The sequence below is a fragment of the Eutrigla gurnardus genome (assembly GCF_963514095.1).
Source record: "Eutrigla gurnardus genome assembly, chromosome: 12".
NCBI lineage: Eukaryota > Metazoa > Chordata > Actinopteri > Perciformes > Triglidae > Eutrigla > Eutrigla gurnardus.
Genome location: NC_139926.1, coordinates 17366083 through 17393821, shown reverse-complemented (window position 1 = coordinate 17393821; position 27739 = coordinate 17366083). Strand labels below are relative to the sequence as shown.

The window sequence follows — 27739 nt, the reverse complement described above, 5'->3', positions numbered from 1 at the left end:
TAGATTAAGGGTAGAAGAGGGAGAGAAATAGACAGACAGGTTACAAGGTGTTGTCAGATCTGTCTTTTTCTTCTTTATCATACCTCTGCGTTACATTTTCTCTCTTTGCAGAAAATGAATACCTATGAATGAAACCATGGTTAAGAACAACACATTATACGAATGAAAAACATTAACAGACAGGGTGGGATTGGATAAAATAACCCTTCAAACAATAGCATAAAAACAAATTAAGATTGAAAAGGTATGAAAACGTACAACTTTTTTTAGTTTTTTTTTTTTAAATTTGCATGTAAAGCATATGCTAAAAACTTGAAAGTAAAATAGAATGAGAATAATTTAGGTAAATTACATTAAACTTCATCATATAGTGCATCAATACATTTTGTACAGGATACCTAATACCTTTAAATTGCTTAACCCACAAACCATTCACCGCCGTCACATTGGGGGTGAAGGGAGGGACCACAAAATATTTCAAAACATGGACAACTAAAACCATCTGTCGTGCTTGATCCCAGAGGATGAAAGTGAGATTTCTTTTTAATAATTGTGATAAACCGTCCCTTTAAACTACAGGCAACAATAAACCCAGACTCCACAAGTGATTCAGTTTATCATGTACTACTGTGTGTCCAGTAGGGGTAGATGTTAGACTTGGCAGCTCTTGTGTCACCACATGTTGAGCTGTACTTTAAACACTGTGCTTGGTGAAATTAGGTGTATTTACTTATATGGTTTGTTCAATGCCTATAAAAAGTGCCAACAGATTAACATTCAACACACGTTTACTGTATATACTTTTAACCTTGTACACCCTTACAGATATTCAGTGGCATTTAAATCAGAAGCTGTAAATCTGACTTAGATTTACAGCTTCTGGTCAGGGAATATTGGCTTGATAGTCAGACTGAGTTGCTATATTCGTTTCACATTCCATTAATACTTACATTTTTGGAAGAATCTAAGATGTAGGCAAAGAGTCAAAGGTCTTGAACCAAACTAAGGAAATATGCATTTGTCTTAATAATCTCCTCAGGGTTAATTACATAAGGAGGCCCTTTACTGAGGCATTTACCCATATTTATTGGCAGCTGCATCAACTGTTATTTTCCCCGGTGAGAGTGTGTGTGCGATCAAGGCAAACACCTAGTGGAAATTAACAGCAGTCAGGTGTATGTTTTTCTGACTGGACAACATTTTACAGGTGTGTAGTCGAGGTCAAAATGAAAGCAGAGTATGAAGATGGGCGTGGTCTGAGCAAGAGCACTGGAAGTCGGGGGGTGGGAAGTGAAAAGGGGCCATCAGCCCCCCTACTATATGCCCATGGCCAGATTTGGCATTGCATCTGATGTGATCCCATCGCACGCTGGTCTCTAGTTCAAGTATGTTTTTCTGTCAGTTGGATATATCATTCATGTGTTTATTTCCAAGTTCTGGGCTCGTTCTGGTTTATTTCATAAATATAAATTAACAAGAGCTTTCCTGATAGCTTAGATATATTTTGACAGTTTTTAGTTAAGAACACAAAAGCATTTTAGAGTCATTATTTGTTGATTGGAAAGTTAAATGGTGGTTTTCCAGAAAACTAGAAAAGACACACACATTTGTGTGTATTATAAGAGACTCGCAGCAGCAAATGTTTAAAATATATAATATATATATATATATATAAAATAAATAAAAGTTGGAAGGAAGGACTAGAGTCAAAGTGAAAAAAGTGCATCTTCCTTTTAATCTGTTCAAAGATGAATGTTCACTCAATCCTTGTATACAAAAAATACATTAATAAAAACATTAATATATTATTTTTTTTGTTATGGCAGATGTTGCCTCAACATTTAAAATGAAAAAGATGAGGGGTCAGCTGAGTCATGCCAAAAGACATTGCTTCACAACTGATCCCAGTATATATTAACAGGTCATCTACGTTACAAACATAAATATGGCGATCACCTTAAGAAAGAAGATCTATTCCGAGAGAAATCATTTCACTCAAACATTTGCTGTCTGTGGGAGTTGAAGGGACATGACAGCAACTTCAATAGCGACCTGTGGAACAAAATATTTGTCATTAGACACATTGTTACCTGTTGAACATCTCAATAAAAGTGTGAATGACTTGTAAAAAAAAAAAAAAAAGGACTCACGGGGAGAATACGACCGCGATCTGGACCGAGACCTGTAAGCCCCTCTGTAGTATGGGGATGGAGATCTCCTTCTGAAACAAGACAAAATAAGCATATTTTCAGAGGGCATAATAAACAAAAACGGAGAAATGTCCCATTGATTATCTCAATCTAGTCACCGGTATGATCTGTAGTGGTCCCTGTCGTCATAGCGATCATAGCCGCCTCGGTCGTATCCACGGTCGTATCCGCGGTCGTATCCACGGTCGTAGTCACGAGAATTGCGGCGAGGACCACTTGGACCACTTCCACTGCCGCCCCCACCTCCTCCTCCGCCTCCTCCACCACCTCCTCCTCCTCCGCCACCTCCACCACCACTACACAGAAGACAATGCAAAAGGTGAGAATCTGTTTCCCACTTAATTAGACAAACAGTTATGTTTTATTCTATTTGTACAATTCCATTTCTATTTAAAGACAGGTGCCAATTTATCACATTATATTCAGCTTACTGTAATGTTATAGCAAAGAGGCTGTACTTTGAACAAAAGTTATCTTCAAGTCTGCATTTTCAGCCCAAATTGTATTTTTAAAATAAACTCAATTTAAGTGCTCTTGTTTCACATAATCTGTTATTTCTACCCGACTGAGCTCTGACTTTCAGCAAGCTAACATACACCTGAACATGTCAAGGGCTGTATTCTGCATTTATTTTGTAACTTTGATTTAGGTCAATTAATTTATTAATTAGGAAAAAAATCTGCTTATGACACAAGATACAGTTTCTGGAGAAAGTGCTTACTGGCCTCTGATGCACCAGATATTACAGAAATGCCCTCTATTTGACAGATAGCCACTAAGATTTTTATTTCTTAAGAAATTATAAGCAGAGAAAACTAAATGCTCCCTCATCGGCTCCATTACGAGATTTTACACAACTTCGGAGCAATTAAACTATGTAAATAGCCTAAATGGCTTGAAACTATGGACACACATCTACAGTCCTATTTATGCTTAAACAGAACGTGATGCATGTTCTTTGTTGTTTTGTCATCTGACTGTTTCAGATGCTATTTTTTTTCTTTAAAGCATTCTTTACTTTTTACTTATACTTTGATTATATTTTCTGTTTATGTACCTTGAGGTAACTTATGTCAATGTCACATCTGATGAATGAAAAATAAAACAAATAAAGCATTCAAAAACAGCATTCATCATCATCTTTGATAGATTACAATTAATTTAATTAATCCACAAAAACACTCAATATGTATGATATGTCTTACTATGTGGGTCGGCCCATGTAGATTCCAGGGGTTGGGGTGTGGGGTCTTTTTGTGATGGAGAAGTCCACCCTGATCCTACGACCATCCAGCTCCATGCCATTGGCTCGCTCCTTTGCCTGACAATTAACAAACAACAAAAATTACCTCTTTATACCCAGAAAATATTCCAGAAACATGTTATGCGAGGGGATTTATCCTACTCATGTTCTTATACCTCTTTAGCGTCGTCAGTGTTCTCGAAGTAGACGAAAGCAAAGCCCCTGGAGCGCCTCGACTGCTGGTCGTACACAATAGAGACATCCGCCAGGGGGCCGTATTTAGAGAAGACTTCCCTCAGATCCCTCTCTGTGGTGTACAAGCTCAGGCCGAACACTCCCACGCAACCGTTTGGGTCTGGATTAGCCTGCAGGTTTCAAGATATTGAGGATCTTAAGAGTCCTTCAGACAAAATGGTGTTAGCTTGAGTTTTAGTATTACATTCTAAGTGGGTATGTAGAAGTGGACCTAAGATGAATATATTCAGACATTATGCACAAATAACACAAGCAAAGGCTGATTCACTTACGCGGTTGCCGATGTGCCTGCGGCGGTTGGACATCGGTGAGCGGCTATGGCTCCTGCGCCGACGCTCACCACTGTAGGACCTGCTGTGAGATCGGCGACGATAGGACCTTGAGCGAGAGCGAGACCGGCTATAGTGTCTCCGTGAGCCACGATGGGAGTGGGAGCTGTATAGAGAGAATCACTTCAACATTCATACTGGTTATATGGTCATTCACATGAATAAATAAATGTCACTCACCCTGATTTGGACCTGGACCGAGACCGAGATTTAGAGCGGGAGTGGCGGGAGCCTTCTTTTGAACGGGCAGGGGACCGAGCTGGGGAGCGGCTTGCCGACTTCCCAGAGCCCCGCGGACTCACACTTCTGGATGCAGAGCGAGAGTCCTGAACGAACCACACCCACACATCTTATCAGCATCACCGAAAACAACAACTGAGAAATGTGCCTAAGTAATTATATGCAGTAATTAAAACTATCCTGTGAAAAGCATAGAAAAGAACAGAATTTAGGATTGTGGATTAGGAATGCAGGTTAATGCTATTTTTGTAGCCATGGATAATATGACATCAATATGATTACATTAATCAATTAAAGTATATTGTCACAAGATGAAATAACAGAAATGTCTCAGTTGTGTAAAAATTGCAATGATTTTAACTGTATTCAATAACAAGAACATGCACGCATTTGACAAACAGACCAGAAAATTACTTAGCGCGGTGGCCTTATCCAGATTACTTCCTTAACTTCATTTCTGTAACTTCATTACTTCACATTATTCTTCTTTCTTCAATTGTTTTACTTCTTCTTACTTCCCCCATCTCACACACTGCCCATACTTCTTCCCTCCTCATGTTTTAGCATGCATTCAACAATTCAGCTTCACACATGTGAGCTTCATATTATTGAAAATTAAGTGGACTTCTTCCGCATTTTCTTCGTCCAACCTTAACCTTTATGAAAAAGAAAAGGATGAAGAATATATGACTACAATTAAAATGGCACCCGCATTCAACTTAATGTTATTATAATCTCATAACATACATGGAAATGTCACATTTAAAAAAAAAGAATGTTCAGTTATATAAATATTTCACTTTCAGTGGTTCATTCACCGTTTTGCCATATCGGCCACTTCCATTGATAAGTGCACGAAGCACGCTTGTATCTTGTAGGATGTCAGACATAAAAACAGAACAGCAATACTGCCATATAAAATTATATGAACCGTGATTACCTTATATTTTTAAGTTTCTTTTTTTCTCTTATTTTGCAACACATTTATTGTGTTCAATTGGTTTTGTCAAGTGGCTTCTAAGGCATCAATGTGTATATTAAACCACTGAATGTGAATAATATTGACTCAAGATTAAACCCCACAAACAGTGCTTGATTACGAACGACCTCAAGATGCTTCTGGCCCTCTTTTATATCAACATGCATCATCAGCGTTGTTAAGACAGATATGAAATATTTGGAGCCAATCTTCAGCACATAAACAGGACATATAGTACAAAGTAAAGGCACATTTTCTTGAAATAAAAAACGACAGTTAAACACAGTAGCACATGCAAACATAAACACACATTATGGCCTTGTAGTAACATTTACTTAATGTAATTTAAACGCAATTGCAATGGGGACACGAGTGCTGAATGTCTGTTAATGCAGATGAATGAGAAGACATCTTGAGGCCGTTGGTTTTCGTTTTAAATCGTTAACCGTTAGCTGTTGTGTCGATTGATCGAAAATGAGATCAACCATAATGTAAGATTCAAAATAATTTGGCAAATGTCAATTCACAGTCAGTCGACATCTTAGTGTTATCTGTATCTGCAAATGCAGCTTACTACCGTATCATTGAACAATTTGTAAATAGTCATTTTAGTTTTGGTCTGGAGAATTAACCTTATATTAACGTAAAATTACATCTAGTGACTTAACGTTAGCTATTCGATTATTGGCGTTACCTAAACAACGCCATTTTGCCAGCGTAACGTTACGTAACGTTGTATGCTTCCACATAATGACGATACATTAAACATTCAAACACACAAACATGGATCAATCGCAGGTTTGGTGTTTAAATAACATGGCTGGCTAGCTGGTTGTCATAGCAGCCAGGGGCCTAGCTAACATTGACCAGCTAGCGTTAGCCAGCTAGCTATCTTAGCGAACGGATATTAAAAGACGCTATAACGCGATTTACTGCAACGTTACATTGGCTGTGGATCAAGTTGGTGATCTAATTTAAGCAAATCCAAACTTAAACTAAATTGATAAGCCGGTAATTTGTGCCGACTGGAGAGTTGAGCTAACTAGCTAGCTAATGCTTGTGAAGACCATTACCGTTACCATTTAATTTCCACACAAACGTTTTAGGTTAGCTCCATGAAAACGTTACAAAGCGTTCACAAAGACAATACGTACCCGCTCGCCGTAACCCTTGTCGTTATCGCTCATTTTTAGCGACACTTAATATATTACAATAACGAATTTTAGTGCCGCCGTACTAAGCAGCTAGCTACGGTCAACAACAACGGTTCGTGCGTGGGCGCGTGTGTGTGCTGCTGCAGCGACTACATTCTCTGCTATAAACTCTTCTCCCCTCATTGTATTGGGCACATGACCTTGACAAGAAATACATTTGCAAATAGTGCAAATAAATAAATTATTATTATTATTATTATTGTTGTTGTTTTTGTTGTTGTTGTTGTTGTTGTTTCTCAAATGATGCATGGTTCCTGTGAGTCTCAGTTTCCTAATTGTATAATTTCACACTGGAGTTAATAAGTTATGGCTAGGTTTTAGAAGACAGGTTTTTCACACATTGTCAGCTCTAGGAAAGCAATGCCACACAAGTGTCGGCTGCCTGTTTCTGTAATCTATTTGTGTTACTTTGCCTTTTCACAGCTGTATTTAGGCAGTGGAGAGCAGAACATGATACAGCTGTTTATTCCAGGGTAAGAGCATGCACTTACAGCTGCTGTAATTGATATAAAGCAAAGGGGGTACACAAAAGCACATAGAACAGTGGTGCAAATGAAGTATGTAAGTAAATATATATGTTAGTAAATCCCTTAATCATGCCATATAGTCCAGCATTTCAGAAAGGAATATCAGAATGCAAGACAGAGACGTGATAAAAAAAAACATGCATGGAACACACTATTAGACCATTACTGTTGCATTTTCTTTATTTAAAGTGAGCAGAAGCTGAAAAGGAGGCAGAAAACTATTCAGAGATCAGATGCATCAGATGTTAGAGAAAAGAAGATCCATTTATTTCTCCTTATCTTTATCCCTGATTAGTAGTTTGTAGTCTGACTGGAGGCAATGTTAAAGTAAAGACTGGAATTTGTGATAATGATTAAAATATAGAAATATGAAACTGCTATAAAGTAATGTTGCCTACTGTATCTACTGAAGACCTGATATCACCTTACACATGTGACAGCAGAATATGACAGATTATAACACTCTGGATCCAACTACTCGTTGACACCTGCAGTGGGGAGGACAGGGGAAAAGTAATAAGTCATTTTGAATTAAAGAGGGTTAAGAGTTGTTTTCAGTCAGTATGTGTAAATTCACCTACCACAGTTATATAGGACATTTATTTTATGAAGATCGAGGTTACTGGGTCCATCTCGCTGACCGATGGGAGTGTAAGGATCTGGTCTGGGGATTATTGTTGGTCCACCATCTTCAGAGAAGGCATATCTGGATGAAAGATATAAATAAGTATAAGGTGTTGCGATGCCCCAGCAAAACCAGTAATTCTATTGTCCCAAAGACCAGCTCACCTTCCATAATGCATGACAGAGTTATAGTCATATGGACTATTGAGATTGTTTGTCGCCCGTTTCCTGAAGTTATGTATGTGGTCTGTCAAAACACAAGACATACAAGGACACATAACTCATTTGATGGAAATTACTAAGAGGAGAAGCCTTTCTGAATGCAATTGCCTAATGTTGATCGTTCATCCCAACCTGGCATGATGTTTTTCCATACGATGGAGACGTACTGGTCTCGGTCCGAGCGAGACTGCTCATGTACAAAGCCGAGGGCGTGCATGAACTCGTGGGCAGCCACTCCTGACCACATGCACCCAGGAGTCTGCAGGGACAGGACCTGGCTTCCTCCGGTCTGCCCCAGGAACGACCAACACCTTGGGGTGCAGAATGGGGAAATGCCACAATTCATTGTCAAAAATTAAATTCACTAAGTAAGAATCACAGTCAATCTCAATACCCTTGTGTACCCGCCACACTCACCCGTATCTAGGCTGAATATCAAGGAAGCTGGCTTCATGAGTGCGTGGAACAAATTGAATACATGTTCCTGAGGAAATGTCTTGCATCCCAGTTTCTATGGTGATTCTGTCCATGTCGTCTACCAAGAAAAAAAAACAAAAAATAAAACATTTGAGAGGTTTAAAAGCCCAATGCCTTTGCAATACCTCTTTAAACATGTGGATTCATACCATATTGTGGAGAGACCATGAAGGGAACATAAACAAATCCATCAACTGATTTTGGCCACAGGCAGGCGTTACCAGCACAGGTAATGGCACTCTGGATGTAGGAGCTGGCAATATCTCCCTCTCTGAAGGACAGTCCTCGGGGGGCTCGCAACCCTGATGGGGGGAAAAAACAACCAAAAGGAAATTAGTTCAGGGTATACTAAAAATAAAATAATAATAATTCACAATGTTATATAATTCACATATTACTTACTCCTATTGACTTCCAGGATTTGATCCATTGCATTCATTTCATCGTGGTCCATAATTTCATCTGAACACAAAAGCAAATGCAGACCTTATAGTCTTTATTTCAAAATGTTAAATTAACGTGCATGCAAAAGTAACTTTTATTCAAAGAGCCCACCTGAGTATTTCCTTTTCAACCTCACTTTTCCCTCATGCACTCCAGTAGAATTCTGTAATACAACGTTGCATTAAAATACATTTTGGTTGCAAAGCAGGAAAAGACTAAAAGGGGCTTTTGCTATAACATATTTATAGGTACTGACCTTGATGGGTAGAGTGTACGCCTGGGTCACCACGCCAAACAAGACGCCCAGAAGGATCATGGTAGGATGCATTGTTGTGTTTCAGACGGGTGTACCAGTTTTCGTCCGCCGTCTTCGGATTCAAGAGCTGAATGAACTCCTCACCTCCGCCGGATCTATATACTCCTCCACTGCTCTGTACTGATTGGGCACATGTTCTGTGATGAAGCATGATTAAGACCCTTCATCATGCAGTGTGTGTAATTTACTCAAATCTGCTGCTGCTCCATAACAGGTGGTCCTGATGCTGACCTTCACTTGTGCTCCATACTTAGCGGATGGAAGATTCAGCACTTTCAGAAACGAAGACACGTTAAAGGTGTTTTGCCGTTGGGACGTGCAACGACTCAGCAGTCGCCAACGGGAGAATAACTGCCCACCCAGTCCGACAGACCAGCAATTTGTGTCTGACTGTAGTGGCAACCAGTGATTTCGTGATAAACTATCAACTAATAACTGACAACAATCATTTTGTCGCATAGGTAAATATAAAAACAAACCCTTATTTTTCTCCAACTTGTATTTCTATTTGTATCAAGGGGCCAATTGACTGAGAATCCCATCCGTAGAAATTTATAAAATCTTCCCTACCTCACTGTAAGAATGTTGTTTCTATAATATTTCTGTTTCTGAGTTAAGGGTGCATGGTTTCAATCAGTCATACTACAAATAGGTTCTTCATTTATCCAGATTCTTAATTATCATTTAATGTGATCTCATGACCCATGATTTAATTCTTCAAAAACTTTATTTTGCTGCAACATTATGCATGCAATTATTAATCATCACATTCAAGCCATCTGTTACCAACTCATGAAATGACGTGCGCCGTATACTGTCGGATGACTATTTCTCTCTTTAAAACAACAATAGTTTACACCCCCGCTCACTTCTTATCCTTCTCAACATCAACAACATAATGTCTTCTTTAAACACACACACATGCATGCTCACAGAGGAAATGCCGATAGAAAGCTTGTATCAATCTTTATTGAAACTGTCTCATAATTTAACATCAATTCATTGTATTTGCTTTCAGGACATTGCTGTTTCATCTCAGTTCAGTTTGGTTAGTAATCATCCTTGCCACCTATGGAGAGGGACAGAAAAAAGTGTAGTATTATTTGCCCATTTTGCAATTCAGTTACCAGCTGTGAAATAATGAGTGGTTTTTAGTGCAGGTTGTTACTAACCACATTTATAAAGCTTGTTGATTTTCATCTTGTCAATGTGGCTGAGAGTCGACGCCTGGCCCAGCTTTATGTCCTTGTTGCTCTGGCTGTTCTTAGGAATGATGGTTGGCTCCCCAGCCTGAGAATAGGCATACCTAAACATATACATAGTATGTGTTACGACATCATACATCAACCACATTATGCTATATTGAGTGGTCTACGTCATAGTAGTTACATTCCAAAGTGCATGATTGAGCCGTAGTCATATGGGAGGTCCAGACTGTCAGTCTTGAATTTCTCAAAGTTCCTCAACCGATCTGTTGGAAAAAAAGAAAATCTTTTAGACTCAATATGTTTGAGCTTTTATATAAAACTTTTTTTTATTTGTTAGTAAATTAGTATAGAAACCAGTTAAATATGATTATCCTTTAATTTACCATCCGTGAGGATCTCATTCCCCCAATGCCAACCCCCCTTCAGCCCCTGTGAAATTACCCCTCCAAATGTTTGGCCACATGATGGTGACATAGTTGTCCCGGTCAAGACGAGACTGTTCGTGCACAAAGCCCAGAGCATGCATGAATTCATGGGAGATCACTCCAACCCGGAGGCAGCCAGGGCTCTGAAGAGACACGGTCTGTCTTCCACCACGTAGACCAAGGTAGGACCAGCACCTGGATCGACACACACATCACCCATAATAAGATCATCTTCAAAGGTTGAGTTAGCCTCCAAAAACGTACATTTTTAATACAAGGACTGCAGGGATCAAACTTTCCAAGCAACATTTCTCACCCAGACTTAGGCTGGATGTCGACGTAGTCCCGCTGGTGAGTCCGAGGAACAAACCGCACACAGGTACCTTTCTCTACACTTTCCATCCCTTTCTTTATCAGCTTTGTCTCCATTTCAGCTGTTCAGCGAAATTAAAGTCAGTGAATCTCAAAAAATATCAGACTGTAATGTATTGCATGTGTTTATACACAGAAAACTAAAATAGCATACAGTATGCAGGTGAGAGCCTGTATGCAACATAGACGTGTCCATCCACTGACTTAGACCAGAGGCAGCTACGAGCGAAGCAGACTTTGGAGCGCCTTCCAGAAGAGACCGCAATGTCTCCCTCTCTGAGACTGGTGGTGCCGTCTATGATTCGGGAAGCTGTGACAGAAATCAAGTGAAAATGAAATCCTACTAGAACTGGCAACGGGGGCTCATTTAGGGTGTGAACTGCAAAGGAATGACAGTAAATTGTTTGCACCTTACCTTGGAACTCATTAGCTTTAATGATTTCATCCATTGCTGTCCCATCATGCTCTTCCCGTTCTAAAAATAGTTGTTAGTCAGCATGTGCGTTTTTACTGCTATCACACATTAACATTTACATCAAATCCAAATTGCATTTACCTTTATAGCCAACGGGGCCCCATTTTGGGCTGTACAAAAAATTCTGCAAAAAAAAAAAAAGACAGACAAAGTTGTAATTCTGTTGCAATCGCAGTCCCACTCCAAGCGTGCATATTTACCTGAGCATGTACGGTCCAGAGACAGGTGGAAACCAGGCACAAGAGGATAATCTGCTCCATTTCTGCCTGTCGGATATGTCTTCAGTGCTGCCATTCTATGTGCAGAAACACCTACGCTTTATAGGTGTTCCAGATCACTGTCCAGAGATAATACCCATGATTACCACAGGTAAATTACTAGGTTCTTGATATTTGCTTGTGAGGGAGTTTAATCCCCACATTAGTTTGATTCTAAACAACAACTCACAACAGTAGGATAATGCAACGTCTCACTGTGGGTAATAACAGCTCCATTTCAACGACTAGTTTTAAATTAAATGGTTTAGTGTTTGGTACAGGTTTTGGGACACTTTTTGGCTTTGGAGGTCTTATAAAGAAGGCCATGTCTAAAAAAAAAAATAAGTGTGCCGGACATCATCATGTATGGGCTTTAAATAATAGGGTTTATTTTAAAGTCCTTTTAAAGCACGTCTGTATAGGGACCAAGGGCAGAGGGAAAGGGCACACTGCTGCCCGAGATTTGGATAAGATAACAATTATGAATATATTAAAATATTTTAAGAAAATGTATAAATAAATAGTATACATGTTTTGTCTGTTTTATATTTAAATATCTAAAGAAAATCATCATAGTGATACAATCATCTTGCGAAGCCAATATTGGTAATGATTGCGGATTATGTTTGACCAGATAGCACCAGGCAAGGGTTAGGGTTGGGGTTAAGTTTAGGGTTAAGGTTAGGGTTAAGGCAGGGGTGACACCCTGTGTCAGAGGGGTATGCAGCAACAATTCTTGCGAATTCCAACTCTATGTAACATTAAGGGAATGCAGAAATGATTTAGAAACGCTCAGCAGCTTAATATAGAAAATATCCAAAAAGAGAATATATATATATATATTGACACGCAGCACTCCTAATTTCAAATGAGAGGTAACTCTTGGACAACATGTGCGAATAACATATGTCGTCCTCAAACCGTTGTGAAAGAAAAAATACTATCGCCCGAACAGGGACTTGAACCCTGGACCCTCAGATTAAAAGTCTGATGCTCTACCGACTGAGCTATCCGGGCTCGGTTGTCTGCTGGCGCATGTCGTATACTTAACCCTGTCAGGCATGAAACGGGGAAAGTGAAAGAAGAGTTGTGGGTAAGAATAAAGTTTCTCGTTGAGTGATCACTAGAATTCCCCTTAACGAGGATCTGAAAAAAAATCAAACGAAGCGCACAAGGAGGCGAGGTGGTGGAGGAGAGAGATTGTTGATTGCTGACTCTGAGAAATTACAGTTTGTCAGTGCTGCTTGAGTTTCAGGGCGAGGTACATTTAAATAATTATTATCGCTGTATAATAATAATAATAATAATAATAATAATATATCTGGAGAGTTGTTCTTGTTGTTGTTGTTCCGATACACAGACCAATAAGAGATTGTAAAAATATAGGGATTATTTTAGCATCCAATGTATGCAAAGTATGGGAAGAATGATAGCCTAAATGTAAGCTTAACATATGGTATTATATAGAAAACAAAGGGTATGTATCAAAATATTAGAGTGAATTCAGAAGAGGTATATGGATGTTTAAAATCGTAAAAATAATAGAACATAACATAAACACATTAAATCATGTTTTTCAGAGAAAGGGATGAGATGTTGTCTTTTTGCAGATGATGGGGCGATTTGGGAGAGATGAACACATTTAGAATTTATTGTAAAGAAAATAGAAGAGGAGAGAAGTAGTTATTCAAAACTTACATTTTACAATCAAACAACACATTATTCAAAATAGGAAAACACAATACAGGAACGTGTGAATGTTGTGGTAAGGAACAAACTCAATTGATATTGAGCCTTTTGAAAAGTTAAGAGAAGTTATTCATTATAATTCAATCTTAAAAGTAACTTGTAATTTAAGTTGTCAAATACATGCATTGTAGTACAAATATTTTCCTCAAAATGTAGTGGAGCAAATACTAAGTATGGTAAAGTTGAACACTGAAATACAAAGTCAATTTACTTGAGTTTGATGTTGCACTGGCTGTAAGAAATAGGGTGATCAATGGATTTTTGATGGAGTTTGTGTCTGTATGATCTGAACACATTTGCACTGTCCAAATAGTATTAAGGCACACGATTCTCACTGTCAGAGCAGCAGTGTTTTCTCTCTGTAGTCTATTATCTGCACATGAATAACCTGCTTTCTCTATTTCTACTGACAGAATGTAATGTAAATGTTATTTATTCGGAATCTGCGTCTATTTATTGATATTCTGATTGTAGATTAAATATTTAATAATCCAGAATAATTATGATTATAGCCTACCCATAATAAAAGTTAATGGGGGAAATAGCAGATCATAACAAGGGGGGCAGATTCTAATAAACAATACAGTTATACGTGGTCCCTTTGTTGTTCAGACCTACAATTAACTCAGATGTTGCGTCAGAAAACATCTGATTTTAGTAAATGTTGACTTGGGTTTAATCAGTCATCTCTCTACAGTCCGAGCAGCTGCAGCGTCGAATCCATAACCGAAAACCAACTAGAGGGCGTGTCGACCGTTAAAAGACTTCCGGTAAGGCTGCTGTCGCCATGAGTGAACGCCTTCTCGTTCACGCTTTAGTGGCGCTTTCGGGCTTCCGTAGTTATGGCATGAGGAGGAAGCGGGAGTGAAACACTGCTTTTTTTTTTTTTTTTTTAGATAAATTTCTATGGTAAGTTGGTTGCTGTTTGTATGTGACGTAAGTTTAACGCAAACTGGCTGTAATGTTGTGAAATACGTATTAGAAAAGGGTTGACGGCACCGCCTCTTTATGCCGATAATGGCTTTTAGTCACTGTTACACGTGTCGTTCAAAGAGCAAGAGAGAGATAGTTAACAGTTAACGTTACATCAGCTGAGGTAACGTTAGCTTTCAGAATAGGCTAACATTGGTTTGTACGCGCTGTTGCCAGTTATGTAAGAGCTTGACTAACTACTTAACAATCGTTATTATTGTCTTAACTTAGCAGGTCAATGAGGTAAGAACAAACAACAACATGACGACTTGTGCCGACTACCGCTCCATCTTTAATCTGTGCCCAAATGATGAGGCTTTGATGGGACTGAGAGAAGTGAAGGCTGTCAACACCGACCCCGCCTCAGACGGTATGTGTGTTTATTGTAGCTGTAGTTTCTGTCGTTAAGACCTTTCATGTTGTGTGTTATTTGAGCTTTATGTTGCTTTCCTCACAGAGTTGGACGACAAGTCTCCAGAGGATGACCGACAGCGGGAGTCCAGCCTCGTCAGAGAGGTGTCAGACAAGATGACCTGCTCGGCCTGCAGATGCTCCTTCATTAGTCGTGAAGAACAGGTGACCACACAACTTCAGAAGACTTGTACACGAGCATGCGTTATCATTTACATTTAGGGCATTTAGCAGACGCTTAAGTCCAAAGTGACTTACAATAAGTACATTTGTTGAAAGAAAGAAACCACATCATGTCATTGCCGATAAAGTATGAGTGAAAAAGTCGAAACGAGTGTTGGGTCCTCATCTGAGTAAAGTAGTAGCTGTTCAGCAAGGATACCTTAAGTACAACAGTGCTATGATCAAAGTGCTACAGGTAAGAGCATTTAAAAAAATGCACATGCTGTACAGAGTTGAGGTGAAGTCTGAACAGGTGAGTCTTGAGTCTTTTTTGGAAGATGGCAAATTGCTCTGCTGTCCTGACATTGGCGCTTGCGTGAGGTTTGACCAGTGTGTCCATGATGGCCTTGAAGGCCAGTGCCATCATCTTGAATTGGATGTGGGCTGAATTTGGGTTTTGGAAGACAAGGCTTGCTGCAGCGTTCTGGATACGCTGCAATGGTTTAGTCGCCGAGGCCAGCAGTCCAGCCAGGAGAGAGTTGCAGTAGTCAAGGCGGGAGATGACCAGGAGTTTTGTGAGGAAAGACCGGATAGTGCGGATGTTGTAGAGGACAAATCTGCAGGATCGGGCCACTGCAGTGATGTTGGGGGTGCAGGATAGCTGGTCATCGAGGATTACACCCAGGTTCCTTGCAGTTGACAAAGGCAATACTGTGATGCCCTCGACAGTGACCGACAGGTCCATGCGAGGGCAGTCTTTCCCTGGGATGAAGAGGAGTTCGGTTTTATTCAGGTTAAGCTTGAGGTGATGTGCAGTTGTCCAGACAGAGATGTCTGCCAGACAGTCCGAGATGCGAGTTGCAATGTGGGTGTCAGAGGTTGGGGGAAAAGAGAGGTCACGCTGGGTGTCATCTGCATAACAATGGTAGGAGAATCCATGTGATGTGATTACAGAGCCTAGTGATCTGGTGTATAATGAGAACAGAAGTGGTCCTAGTACTGAGCCTTGAGGGACACCCGTTTCCAGAGAGCAGGGTTTGGACATAGAGCCATTCCATGTGACCTGAAAGGTGTGATTTGTCAGATGTGATGTGAACCAGGTTAAAGCAGAGTCAGTGATGCCAGGGTCAGCTGTTAAAAATAATAATAATAATAATAATAATAATAATGTTATCTTTAAATTTCAGATGGAGCACTACAAGCTCGATTGGCATCGCTTCAACCTGAGGCTGAAGATTTCGGGGATGCCACCAGTCACGGCTGAGGAGTTTGAAAGGAAGACCGGAGCTGGTGAGGAAAACCAGAGTCCCTGACGCCTACACGAGGGATTTGTAGAGTTTGTAATATTTGATGGATTTTCAGTTATTGCTTTTTTTAGGAGACATGTCGAGTATCTCGGGCTCAGAGTCCGATTCAGAGGAGGAAGACTCGGATTGTGATGAGAGTGGAGGAACGAGCAGCAACGTCGCCCGCATTGATGACAACAGCTCAGTTGAAACCAGTGAATTTACTGGCCGGCTCTCCAACAAGGTGGTTTTCCAGAACTCAGCTGGAGAATATCTATCAGCGTACCGCTGCATTCTGCAGAAACAGGTAAGGCTCGGCGTGTGATGTGTATGTTAGCATACATTTTATTTCAATTCTAATTTCTGTTGAATGATCTGTTCCTGTAATATTTCAGTCAGATTGTGAGCAAGACACAGGATCCTCCCTGACGGCCATAAGTAAAAAGACTGTGTGGGTCATTCTCATGACGGGTGGCGGCCACTTTGCTGGTGCTGTATTTCAAGGGTGAGTGTTGGTGAACAGAGTTCTGCTTTCAGTATTTTAGACTACATGGTATGGCTGGAATTGTAAGTGTTAAAGCATGGTTTTCATGTTCATGGACATCCAGTTCAGTTTCTCATTCAGAAACTAGTTTATAGTCAAATGCATAAAGTAAAAATACTGATGGTATAATCCATCATGCTTGAAAGCCAGTGCCAGACTGATTATTACCAGTTGTATTTGTCTACTTGTTTCTTTTTATGGGTCCTTCACAAGTCGTCTTGTTAATCAAAATGTGGAGAAACTCTTAAAGGACAGCCGACCACACTCGAGTGTGTAAGCACAATGTATTTATTTTACAGAAAAGAAGTCCTTCAGCACAAAACCTTCCACCGATACACCGTGCGAGCGAAGCGAGGGACTGCTCAAGGACTCAAAGACTCTCAGAACCGTGGTCACACGGCAAAGTCTGCCGGAGCTGCTCTCAGGCGACACAATGAGGCGGCGCTAGTCAAGGCAAGGTTAAAGAAAATTTAACAGTGCTGGAATTTTTTCCTTTACAATTAGTTTCCTCTTTTATACAAAGTTAAGCTGTTTTGTTCTGTCACATGTCTAATGATGATCCACATAACTCCCCATGATGCTTTCTGCTGAAATCCTTTCATTTTTCCTCCAATTCAAGTTTCTGTTATGGTATCCATCCTGCTGTAAGAGTGATAATTGTATTTACTGTGTGCCCATGCATCCACAGAGCCTTGGTGCTGCTTATTCATGAAAACAGTTTGCTCTCTGTCGTAGTTGTTTATTCCAAAAGGCAAATCTGAGTGAGCAGTTGCGTTTTGTCAGAAGAGAGTGAAACCGGACAACACATACTCCTCATATTTATTATTGTTCAACACTTTAATAATAATTGAGTTTTTCAAAATTAATACAATTCCTATTTGAAAGTGTATTCCATCTCTGGAAGTATTCTCTGCAGTGTATTAAACAGCTCAGGTGAGGTGGCAAGTTTTTCATGTTTACCGACAAACACTTGTGCAACATTTTGCAGGACGTTCAGGATCTCCTGATCAGCTGGGCTGAATACTTGAAGGAGGCCTCTGCCATATTTGTACGGGCACCCCGCTACAATAAAAGCCTCTTTTTTGGTGGTCGTGCAGCTCCGTTGGACAAAAAAGATCCCAGGATCCACACGCTCCCGTTTGCCACACGCAGGGCAACCTTTCGGGAAGCACAGAGGGTACACGAGGTCCTTTCTACCATCCATGTTTATGGTAAGCAGAATTATACATCCTGAGAATAATGACATGTTATCTTGTCACAGTCAGAGTATAATCATCACTGTGAGCAAAATATCTTGTTGCAGGGAAAGACACAGACATGTCTGCAGTCTTTGGGACATCGAAGAAGGACCGGAAAAAATCGTTCAAACCCACAGAACGAATAAATACCAAACAAGAGAAAGGTAAACTTAAGAGGGACACTGTGGGCTTACACTCTATTGTGGTTTATAGTGATTTCTTTTCAAGTTTTCAACATTTTTCCAGTGTGAATTTTAGTATTACAGAACCCTTAGTTTTTATGTTTGCCATCAGCAGATGAAAATCCGGATAGTTCTGGTGAAGAAGAGGGTGGAGAGATCCAGCTGGTGATGACAGAGCTTACAATAGGAACTCTGGACCTCAGGGAGTTTGAAATCAACCCCTCCAGACACAGGAGAAGACGGAGGAGAAAAAAGGAGGAAAGCAAACTGCCAAATGAGGGTAGGTCGGGTCCAGTGTGTCCACACATAAGAGGCTACTACTATAGAAACCCAGGGAATGCTTTTTAATCACATGAAACGTCTGCAAGATTCATGAATTTCACATCCACGTGTGACAGAATTGAGTCACACAGAAGCAGACAATCGAGAAGAGGAAGGGCTCGAAGCGACACCAGCAGAAGATGCCCCTCAGGAGACGCGATCAAAGAACAAGGGGAAGAAGAAGGCACAGAGCAAGAAACAACTGGGAGGTGAGTAAGAGCTTCTTTCTCACTTTTGTTCAATGTTATTTTTTCAATCTCGCAACTCTGTCAAGATACTCATTTTTAGCTTTCTGTGTCTATAGATACTGTGGATGAGTTGTCAGAGTATGGCCTGAAGGATGAAGTGTTCACAGCCTGTAAGGTCGGGGATGTGGACGCTGTACGTAGACTCCTTCAACTCCCTGGAGATGCATCCGAGTGTCGAGAGCAGCTGGAGAGCAACCTTTCTGATGTCCCAAGTCCTCGACCTCTCCTCAATGAGCCCATAGACTCGTCAGGGTTCACTCTGCTACATGTTGCCTCTGCAGCTGCACAAAAGGCAGTGATCAGGCTGCTCCTGGATGCAGGAGCAGACCCAGCCTGTAGGTATAACAAATATTGTCAAGTGCAGTAAAGGTAAAATTTCGGTGTGATCATTTACCCTGAGTGCAATGAACCAATGCCCAGACTTAAACGTTATTCCTTTACAGGGATAAGAAAGGGCAAACTCCGTATATTGTCGGCCCCGACAAAGACACAAGGAATGTCTTTCGTAAATACATGGGGGAGAATCCTGACAAATACGACTACGGAAAGGCACAGGTAAGAATGTCTAGTCTGACTTTGACATGTGGGCCAATAAATCCAAGCAGAGATCTTAGTTTTACACGTGTGCACCTCCAGGTCCCTGGGCCGCTAACGGCAGAGATTGAATCCAAGATGATGGAGAAGAAAAAGGCACAGAAGGCATTGAGAAAACAGCGAGAAAAAGGTCAGAAGGAGGAAAAGAGGCAACATGAGTTGGAGGCAGAGGAAAAGAAGAGGTTTGCATCTTTGACTGATCGTGAAAAGGTGAGTTCATGTGTATTAAATCTCTGATTTTAAGGCTGTGGTTTGTTAAAACAACTCGAAAATATTTACAATTTCCTTTTGGTTTATAGAGAGCTCTGGCGGCAGAAAGGAGGTTGGCGGAGCAAGTAGCTGCAACAGGAGTTGGCCTCTCTAATGTCAAGTGAGTCACAGAAGAGCCATCCTCTCATTGAGCTTAGTCACAACATCACTAAAATACCTGAAATGCTTTTTTACTCAAAATTCAATGTTCTTTTTGTTTGTCTTTGCCTCCAGGAGGTGCTGGACGTGTGGAGAGTCTCTCCTTGGGAAGATCCCATTTCAGTACCTGGAGTATTCGTTCTGCACCCCTCACTGTGTCCAAGCACATCGAAAAGCCAACACCCTTCCTGGCAAGACCTAACACCCATGTATGTAACACCCACGTGGAAAGTCTGTGTTGGAAGGCAGCTACCTATAAACTAAAAGTGAATTTGTCTTTCCAGTGTGCTAGTTTCATTTCCTTCATCTCTAAACTACATGCATTTTAAATAATTTTATTTCAACCGATTTGCGTTTAGTGCATTTAAAACAATATGTAATAAATGATTAATTTATTCACAGTATCTCCGACTATGGAAATGGTAAAAAAAAAAAAAAATGCAATAAAAAAAACTGTAATACTCTGTATATTGCTGTCATTTTTTTCCACGGGCAACGGTGAACATTCAACCTTAAAGACAAAATTATGATTGCATCACTGTTTGACTGAAGCTGCTGTTTAAAGCAATTGACATTAGATTGCGGTATTAGAGAATCGGTTACAAGTGATACACTGAAATCTGAAGGGGTGTAGAATACTGACACTACAGAGTTGGATAAAGCACTGAGCAATGTTCAGAGGACTTTTACTTGGCTTCCGTCAAACTTCAGATATTGGCATGTAGAATGTATGCAGCTGAATACTGAGAAACTTGTCACTGTTAGGACTTTTCAGCAATGGCATTAAGTTGAGGCCGGTCCATGAAAAGAACCCTTAGGTGTGGTGGGGCTCTCTCCAGCTCCAGCACTGTGATGTTGTTGGGCAGGGTGGTGCTGAGCAGGGGTCCAGGGACATAAAGAGTCAGTTGAGGCCCCCTTGATGGCCAGTAGCGTCCCAGATTCACACCATTAATCCAAACTTGCCCCTGGAAAAAGAAAATGACAGAGATAAATGGATTTCCCCCCTGGAATCATGAGGTAAACCCACATAGGAATGAACATTTCCCACTTCAAAAAATATCAGCAATACCTTTGTCCATTCATTGAGCTTGAGAAAGGTGTCCCAAGCAAGGCCGTTGGGCTGTAAGGTTCCCATGTACAACACTGGTCCATATAAAGGATCTCTCTGAGGGATGGGGAAGGACCTTTTACTGTCTGAATGAGGCCATCCATCAGCGATGGCTCCATCGATGTCCAACGGGTAGATCGTCCAGTTAGTCAGTACATCTTTTCCCAGGATTAAGTTGCTCAAGAGGCCCTGAAGAAAGGGATGCTGACTGTTTAATAGCTAATACTATGCGTAAGCAGGTAAGGCTGCTCGATAAACATCAAATAAGGTGGAATAGTCGTTCTCAAATGTGCCAGCCCAGTGTGAGGTAGAGGGAAGGATTTAAATGTCAACATGTTTCTATTTGCTGGGGTTAAATGGGGTCAAAATGAAACAAGATGAGATTTACACATACAGCACTGAGGTTTGTGAAACAAGACACGGGCATTAAAGATGTGACTGTGTGTGAAGAAAAACAGAGATCTTCAACAGGAGGTCCGTGACCCCTAGGGGGTCCTCAGAGTTACTGCAGGGGGTCCCCGAAATGATTTGATCCCAAGATTTAGTTCTTCCAAAAATATAAATATGTCCAAAAATACACATTAACATGAATACAACCTATAATATCTTCCTATTTATTCAATGTAATGAGGTGAAATTGTTAAGTAGAAATGCCAATATAGAATTCAAATATGTTCTGTAAATATATGAATCTGCCAACAATTATTATTTTAACGGCTTAGCATTGTACACATAAATTACATAAAGTACCTTTGGCACTATAAGCTGCACTATACGTTATTATTGACCGCTTTAATAAACAACACAATTTGATACGATATGTCCCTCCACCGTGTCTACAAGATTGAAGTGTGATTGGAGTGTGATGTCTTGCCTTGTAGTCATTAATCTTGTTGCCAAAGTTCACTCTGCCCATGTTCTCAATGAGGATGTCAACAGTGTCCCCCTGCTGTCCAGTGACGTTCATCACCAGCACCGTGTCTCTTTCCAACAGACCCTGGTAAACCTGGCACACACACACACACTCATAAGTATGAAGATTAAAAACAAAAATAAATAACTGAGTGAGAATTATCTGATATTTTACGAACAGTCATATCCGCTCTTAACTTGTCGTGGTTTCTCCCCTTGTACCTGACCTGAACAATCTGATTGGCTAGACAACAAATGGTCATTGTGAAAGCTTACCCCATTGACGGACACATATGCGCGGTCATGAACCCCATTCAGTGGAGTGATAAGTGGCGTAGGTTCGAAGAGGTCCCGGGGCAGCGTGGTCCGATAAAGCATGTATCCATAGTACTGAACACAATGGACATGACAGGTTGCAGACACACAAACGGTCTAGAAGTTCTCCATGTTCCATCAGGTTTACTGCCACTACAACACTAGCCCCTGCCCCTGTTGTTGCTGCCTTTTAGACACCATACCTGTTTCATCTCTTCAAACGTCAGGGGATACTGCGATTTTACCGGCCCGACGGGTGAGAGGGTCTTCAACACACTGCTGAAGTTGCCAACCTGAAAAGGTGTCCATTATTCCAAGTCCCGACCAGCGGCTCTGTACACTTTTCATGCATTAAAAGCTGAAATCATATTACCTTTTTGAGGGTCACAAAGCCGTAGGCAAACTTCCGACTCGCTGGTGGCATTGGGCCGGATGGAATATCTCTAAACTGTAGAGAAAGGGTCATGTATTAATCATATCTTAAGACATATGAACACGTGTAATGAGGACCTCCAGCTCAGTGGGTGGCAGTTCAATCCATGGTACCTGCTTAATGACGTCCCTGATGGCCAGCAGCTTCTCTGTGGGGTCTCCCGCCTCAGACAGCGGGGCGTCGTAATCATAACTAGTCACTACCGAGCGGAACCGCGTGTCATGATCGGCGCCTGTAGAGAGATACAAAGAGATGAGCGCGCCACAAGCCGGGGCCTTAATCTAAAACCGTGGGAACAACCGAGGTACTGATTATGAAATGATTTTACCGTTCCAGTAGCCGAAGTTGGTGCCCCCTTCAAACATGTACCTGGGAATAAAGCGGTGGTAGACTTAGCGGGAGCAGTTTGGGCAACATTCTTTATTCATGGGAGTTGTTGACGATAAGAAAATCTAGAAAAGTGGCGGGAAACGAAGTGTTTGGAGGGACGTACATGTTGACGTTGGCCCCCATGGTAAGCATTTCTGCTAGCACTCTGCTGACCTTCTGAACATCAACCACAGCGTGCTGATCTCCCCAGTGGTCCAACCAGCCGGTGTAGAACTCCGAGTTCACCTGTGTCACCATTTAAAACAGTTTCCCGTCACATGCTTGGTGCGAGGAGGCATTTCTGCACGGTCAGATAAGTGAAATTAAGATGGGACTAACCAGGGGCCCTCGAGGTTCAAACCTTCGTTGCCGGTTGAAGGCTTTCGTTATGTTGGTGTCTGTATGAGGGGATAAATTGTAGAAATTGCAACTTTCCGAAAAAGTACGGGACGCTCTCTTGTTAATAATTTTCATACAGCACCAACCCGTGCCGAAGTCCACTGTGGCGTATAATCCCTGCAGAGTCCCACATGCCATTTCCTTGTCCGTGTTCCCATCAGTGGTGAACAGGACCGTGTCTTCACCCAGAAACAAGCGGAACAGAGTCCGCAGGTGACGCATGTAGTTGTAGTCACAGGCAAAGTAACTTCCATATTCGTTCTCCACCTGTAGCCAAAAAAAAGATGATTCATTAAAACCAGCGTTCTAATACTATAACACAAAATGTAACCACTTAAAGCTCTACCTGGACAGTAATGATGTTGCCCCCGTTGGTATACAGCCACGGCCTCATTTTGGGCAGAAGAACAGCAAGCCAGTTGCTGACTGCCTGGATGTAGTCTGGAGCCAGAGAAAACAAATTAAAGGCATATTGCTACACATTGAGCATGTTATACACATTGGTGCATATTATACCTGCATCAGCTGAGCGAAGTATGATATTTGGTTTCTCAAGCAGCCACGCCGGCAATCCACCCTGTGAAAAAGTAAATGAATTAACGGAAAACAGGTTGCGACACATTTTATTGAATGTGCAACTTCACTGAAAGAAAGCACACAGGAAACAGTTGGAGATCATAATTCAGATTACTTAGTAAGGTGGCAAATCTAGCTTTTATTTTAAAGTGTATGCAATATAAACACTGTAGCCTGGTCTACATTCATTCTAAGTGTGCATGTTGTAAGGAGAGTAACGGATACATTTCTAGTAATAACAATATGACGAGTAAATCTGCCCGTCACATTAATCTGACATTAGGGCTGTTCGATTTTGCCCAAAAATAAAATCCCGATTTTCTTCTCTCAAAATCCGATTTTTGATTACGATTTCAATTATTTTGTGAAATGACAAAAGGCAAAAAAAATATTTCAAATATGCTGTTTTTATTGAACATTTTGCTAAAAATTTCCCCTTTGGGATTTGAGTGCAAACCTTGCTCTTATTAAACAAAAAAAATCCCTCAAGGGATTAATATAAAGAACAATTAATGAACTTTTGCCATCTGGCTTTGCTCCATGTTATCTTCTTGTAGACCTCTTGTAAACAAAAAAAACCCAATCCCTTTGGGATTAAGAGAAAAACCTCACTTTCACATGTATCTAAAGGTGTGTCCATTAAACAAAAATGAATGAATAAAGTGCAGAACTTTAACTTTTTGAAAAATCGATTTTACGATTTTCACGTTTTTAACATCATCCTAACGACATAATCGCGATTACGATTTAAAATCGATTAATCGAACAGGCCTATCTGACATGGAATTTTCTATTGTGATCTAATTTTGTTCTTACAACTGTTCAAAAACTTAAATTTCTCACCATTTCCCACTCTGCACAGATGTACGGTCCGGGACGCAAGATGACCAGAAGGCCTGTCTGATTGGCCAGGTCCAAAAAATGCTCCAGATCTCGGTCCCCTGTGAAGTTTTGGACCCCCTGTATCGCTTCATGGAAGTTCCAGGGCACATATCTGTGTGGAGGCAGAGGACACGTACGCTAAACAAAGAGCACAACTCACTAGTAAATATGTACTCCAGAATGTGACGTGTTGACCTTACACTTGGATGGCGTTGAGTCCAGTCATGTACATCTTTAGGAGCCGGTCCTTCCAGTAGTACCGTGGGATTCTGGAGTAGTGAATGCTGCCGGAGATGTACTGAAAAGGCTTGCCATCTTTGAGGAAACGGTTGTTTGTGTAGTCTATAGAGAATGATCTTTCTCCTGAGACCTGCAAGAGATGGCACGGCATCTGTTACACTTTGCATCGCCTCTATAATCTCTATTACATATAAGCAGTGATGGAATGCAACTATTATTTATTTAGTACTGTCCTTAAGTAAAAATGTCAGGCACATATACTTTACTTGATTATTGTATACACACTGTGTGTGTGTGTGTGTGTGTGTGTGTGTGTGTGTGTGTGTGTGTGTGTGTGTATTGCTACTTCCACCAATACACTAGTAGTAATCACCTGCAATCTGTCTTCAGGGGATAATATTAGGATTAGAATATATTGTGCATTTCATTCCTGTTACTATTTATTTCAAAGGGTTTTTCTCTGTTATAAAACGAATTTTAAAGAAAAACTTTCCACTTAATCTCTGCGGAAACTACAGACCTGTGGTGATGATCAGATGACTTGTTTTCCCCCTAAAAATAACGCAGTGAGTTTCTTTCTTACCAGGTTTCCGCAGACAGACAAACAGGCGACGTTCACTGCAACACAGAGTAAGACACCAGCAGCCATGTCCGCTACCTCCCCGCGAGCAAACTTAAAACCACTTCATCGCTAATTTCTTTTGCGCTTTTACTGTCTCGCGTCTGCTATTACAGAGTTGCTGCATCCAGTCTGTACAGCAGGAGGGTGGCAGCGTCATCATCACCCATAACGTCCCTTAAAGCACTATCACGTGATCATCGTTGGGCTTCTGCGGGGTCCTAAACTACGTCGGGTTCACCTCAGCCTTGCAAAGCTGCATGGTTGACCCCATCCAAGCTTCTTAGACAGTCCTCTCCTTATCATTTATGTAATAAAGCACAAATAAATATTTACTGGAGAAATTTCCAGTTCACTTTCAAATAATGGAAATAATAACAATTTAACTTTAACATCAATTCGCAGTTTGATCACTAGGTGTCACTGTTCACGCTGATCTGTTCATCTTCATGAGGACAAAATACATATTTAAACTAAAATGATATATTAATACTCCTATATATTTCCAGTGTGGTACGAATATACTTTAGAGGGTACTTGGAGGGTGTATACACGTCAACAAGCCAAAAATAATGATAACTTAAATACAATAAAAGGCTATGGGGAGAAAACAAAGGAGATCCAACGTGTGATATAATGCTGTCACAACATCCTATGCATTATATAGGTTGCGAACAATTCCATTGTGTTTGGCATGGTATGATAACAAAGCAGCCAGTTCAGGAATGATTTGCTTTATTAAAGCTGTAGGACACGGCTCAGCTAACTGTCCTTCTTTTCATGTTGTTTAAAGGATGTTTACATGTCAACCTTTCATCATAAAACTCACATATTTAGTTTCAGGGGACTTATAATACCAAGACCCTATGAAATACTTTTTTTTTGTGATGAGATGATTAATGTTGGTGTGATTATATAATTTTATTAAGTTAGTTAGTCTTCAGAAAACAATTAAATTTGTGCGATAACGTCACATTCTTATAAAGAGCACTAGATGGCGCTTCAATACCTTCATGACAACAGAAGTGAGCTGATAGTCCCGTCTGAGATGAAACATTGTTTTAGTTTCATAAGAAAAGTTATGCTTTCATATTAAGCCTTTTTTTTAAAAGTAGTTTTTTTTATATTTAAAAAAAAAAGCATGATTGCTGTCAAAATGCTATTTATTAGCACTGATCCTTCAGTAGCTGTAACTGTCTTTTCATTCATCATTGTGGTCATGATGGCATGTTTGTGCCTGTGACTGTAATTGCATTTTTCTAGTGTCACTAGTGTCACTACACCTGATGCAAACCCTTGTGTCCAAGTGTGCTGACTGCGATGATCCACTCAAAGACAATGAAAATTGCTTTCAGGCTTTGCGGCTGGTCTGCACATCATTATGTTTCCATAAAAGTGTTAAGTGGCAGTGAAGTTGCTGATGTTGTAGCGTGTAAAGGAACAACAGTTTATCTCTGTCTCATGTAAACACAAAGTAGCTGATCTTTCTAATTTGGGTTAATAATGCCTTCATCTGCCTGCTGGCCTCTCATTGTGTTCACATGTACACACACACTTTTCCAGATGCTTTTAAGGTGGTCCTTACAGTAATATCATTTCCTGCATTGCCTCTTTATTCATCAATCTCCATTTTGGAGAGATTGAAAGGTTGGAGGCTCACAATTGCTAATGGCAACTGATCCCGACTGCAGATTGGACCAATGCAATGGCTCTTTGGCTCATTAGCTGACCGTCAGACGAAGCTAATTGTCCTGGGAATGAGAGGAGGTATGACATGGGCTTGTAATTTGGTTATGAGCGAGACGGTGCCCGAGGATAGCCTGTCAGCATCCCATCTGAGCTTGTGGAAAATGGTCGTTCAAACCGCAAAAAAAAAAACCCAAGTGAGTAATGCACTGAGGGCATCACCACTTACTGAGATACTACAGCAAGAGTGGAGGTCTAAAGGAAGTGA

The 27739-nt window shown here is 40.6% G+C and overlaps 4 protein-coding genes across 7 annotated transcripts; 1 reads left to right on the top strand and 3 right to left on the bottom strand.

The window, feature by feature from the left end:
* Positions 1 to 1712: 1712 nt before the first annotated feature.
* On the bottom strand, positions 1713 to 6544 carry tra2b (transformer 2 beta homolog). Its single transcript, XM_084022660.1, has 8 exons — positions 6411 to 6544; positions 4218 to 4363; positions 3981 to 4143; positions 3630 to 3818; positions 3416 to 3531; positions 2309 to 2506; positions 2151 to 2221; positions 1713 to 2052 (listed from the first exon to the last, which is right to left on the bottom strand). Exons 1-8 carry the CDS (start codon positions 6441 to 6443, stop codon positions 2042 to 2044), a joined length of 927 nt encoding a protein of 308 aa, XP_083878786.1. The 5' UTR covers positions 6444 to 6544; the 3' UTR covers positions 1713 to 2041.
* A 927-nt stretch (positions 6545 to 7471) lies between these two features.
* LOC311022447 (uncharacterized protein) lies at positions 7472 to 11820 on the bottom strand (the record flags this gene model as incomplete). The annotated part of the gene is made up of 18 exons (XM_084023701.1): positions 7472 to 7485; positions 7579 to 7703; positions 7787 to 7868; positions 7976 to 8154; positions 8261 to 8378; positions 8470 to 8622; positions 8723 to 8782; positions 8876 to 8927; positions 9021 to 9092; positions 10133 to 10149; positions 10253 to 10386; positions 10470 to 10551; positions 10730 to 10908; positions 11030 to 11147; positions 11240 to 11395; positions 11501 to 11560; positions 11642 to 11684; positions 11761 to 11820. The coding sequence occupies 18 exons, from the start codon at positions 11818 to 11820 to the stop codon at positions 7472 to 7474; spliced, it is 1704 nt and encodes a 567-aa protein (XP_083879827.1).
* A 2578-nt stretch (positions 11821 to 14398) lies between these two features.
* On the top strand, positions 14399 to 20209 carry ankzf1 (ankyrin repeat and zinc finger peptidyl tRNA hydrolase 1). Of its 4 annotated transcripts, none has more exons than XM_084023823.1 (16): positions 14410 to 14475; positions 14770 to 14908; positions 14996 to 15114; positions 16299 to 16401; positions 16490 to 16704; positions 16793 to 16902; positions 17241 to 17394; positions 17930 to 18152; positions 18245 to 18343; positions 18474 to 18641; positions 18760 to 18891; positions 18987 to 19269; positions 19374 to 19485; positions 19567 to 19734; positions 19824 to 19894; positions 20008 to 20209. In XM_084023823.1, exons 1-16 carry the CDS (start codon positions 14473 to 14475, stop codon positions 20132 to 20134), a joined length of 2226 nt encoding a protein of 741 aa, XP_083879949.1. In that variant the 5' UTR covers positions 14410 to 14472; the 3' UTR covers positions 20135 to 20209. The 4 variants fall into 4 exon arrangements, with proteins under 4 accessions (XP_083879952.1, XP_083879949.1, XP_083879950.1 ...); XM_084023824.1 differs by having other exon boundaries at positions 14411 to 14475; positions 18477 to 18641; XM_084023825.1 differs by lacking the exon at positions 14410 to 14475.
* A 98-nt stretch (positions 20210 to 20307) lies between these two features.
* Positions 20308 to 25944, bottom strand: glb1l (galactosidase, beta 1-like). The gene is made up of 16 exons (XM_084023827.1): positions 25750 to 25944; positions 25127 to 25296; positions 24888 to 25038; positions 23985 to 24045; positions 23815 to 23909; positions 23555 to 23735; positions 23409 to 23467; positions 23194 to 23315; positions 23029 to 23069; positions 22814 to 22932; positions 22641 to 22715; positions 22471 to 22560; positions 22229 to 22342; positions 21915 to 22046; positions 21002 to 21229; positions 20308 to 20897 (listed from the first exon to the last, which is right to left on the bottom strand). Exons 1-16 carry the CDS (start codon positions 25813 to 25815, stop codon positions 20694 to 20696), a joined length of 1908 nt encoding a protein of 635 aa, XP_083879953.1. The 5' UTR covers positions 25816 to 25944; the 3' UTR covers positions 20308 to 20693.
* Between the last annotated feature and the right edge of the window lie 1795 nt (positions 25945 to 27739).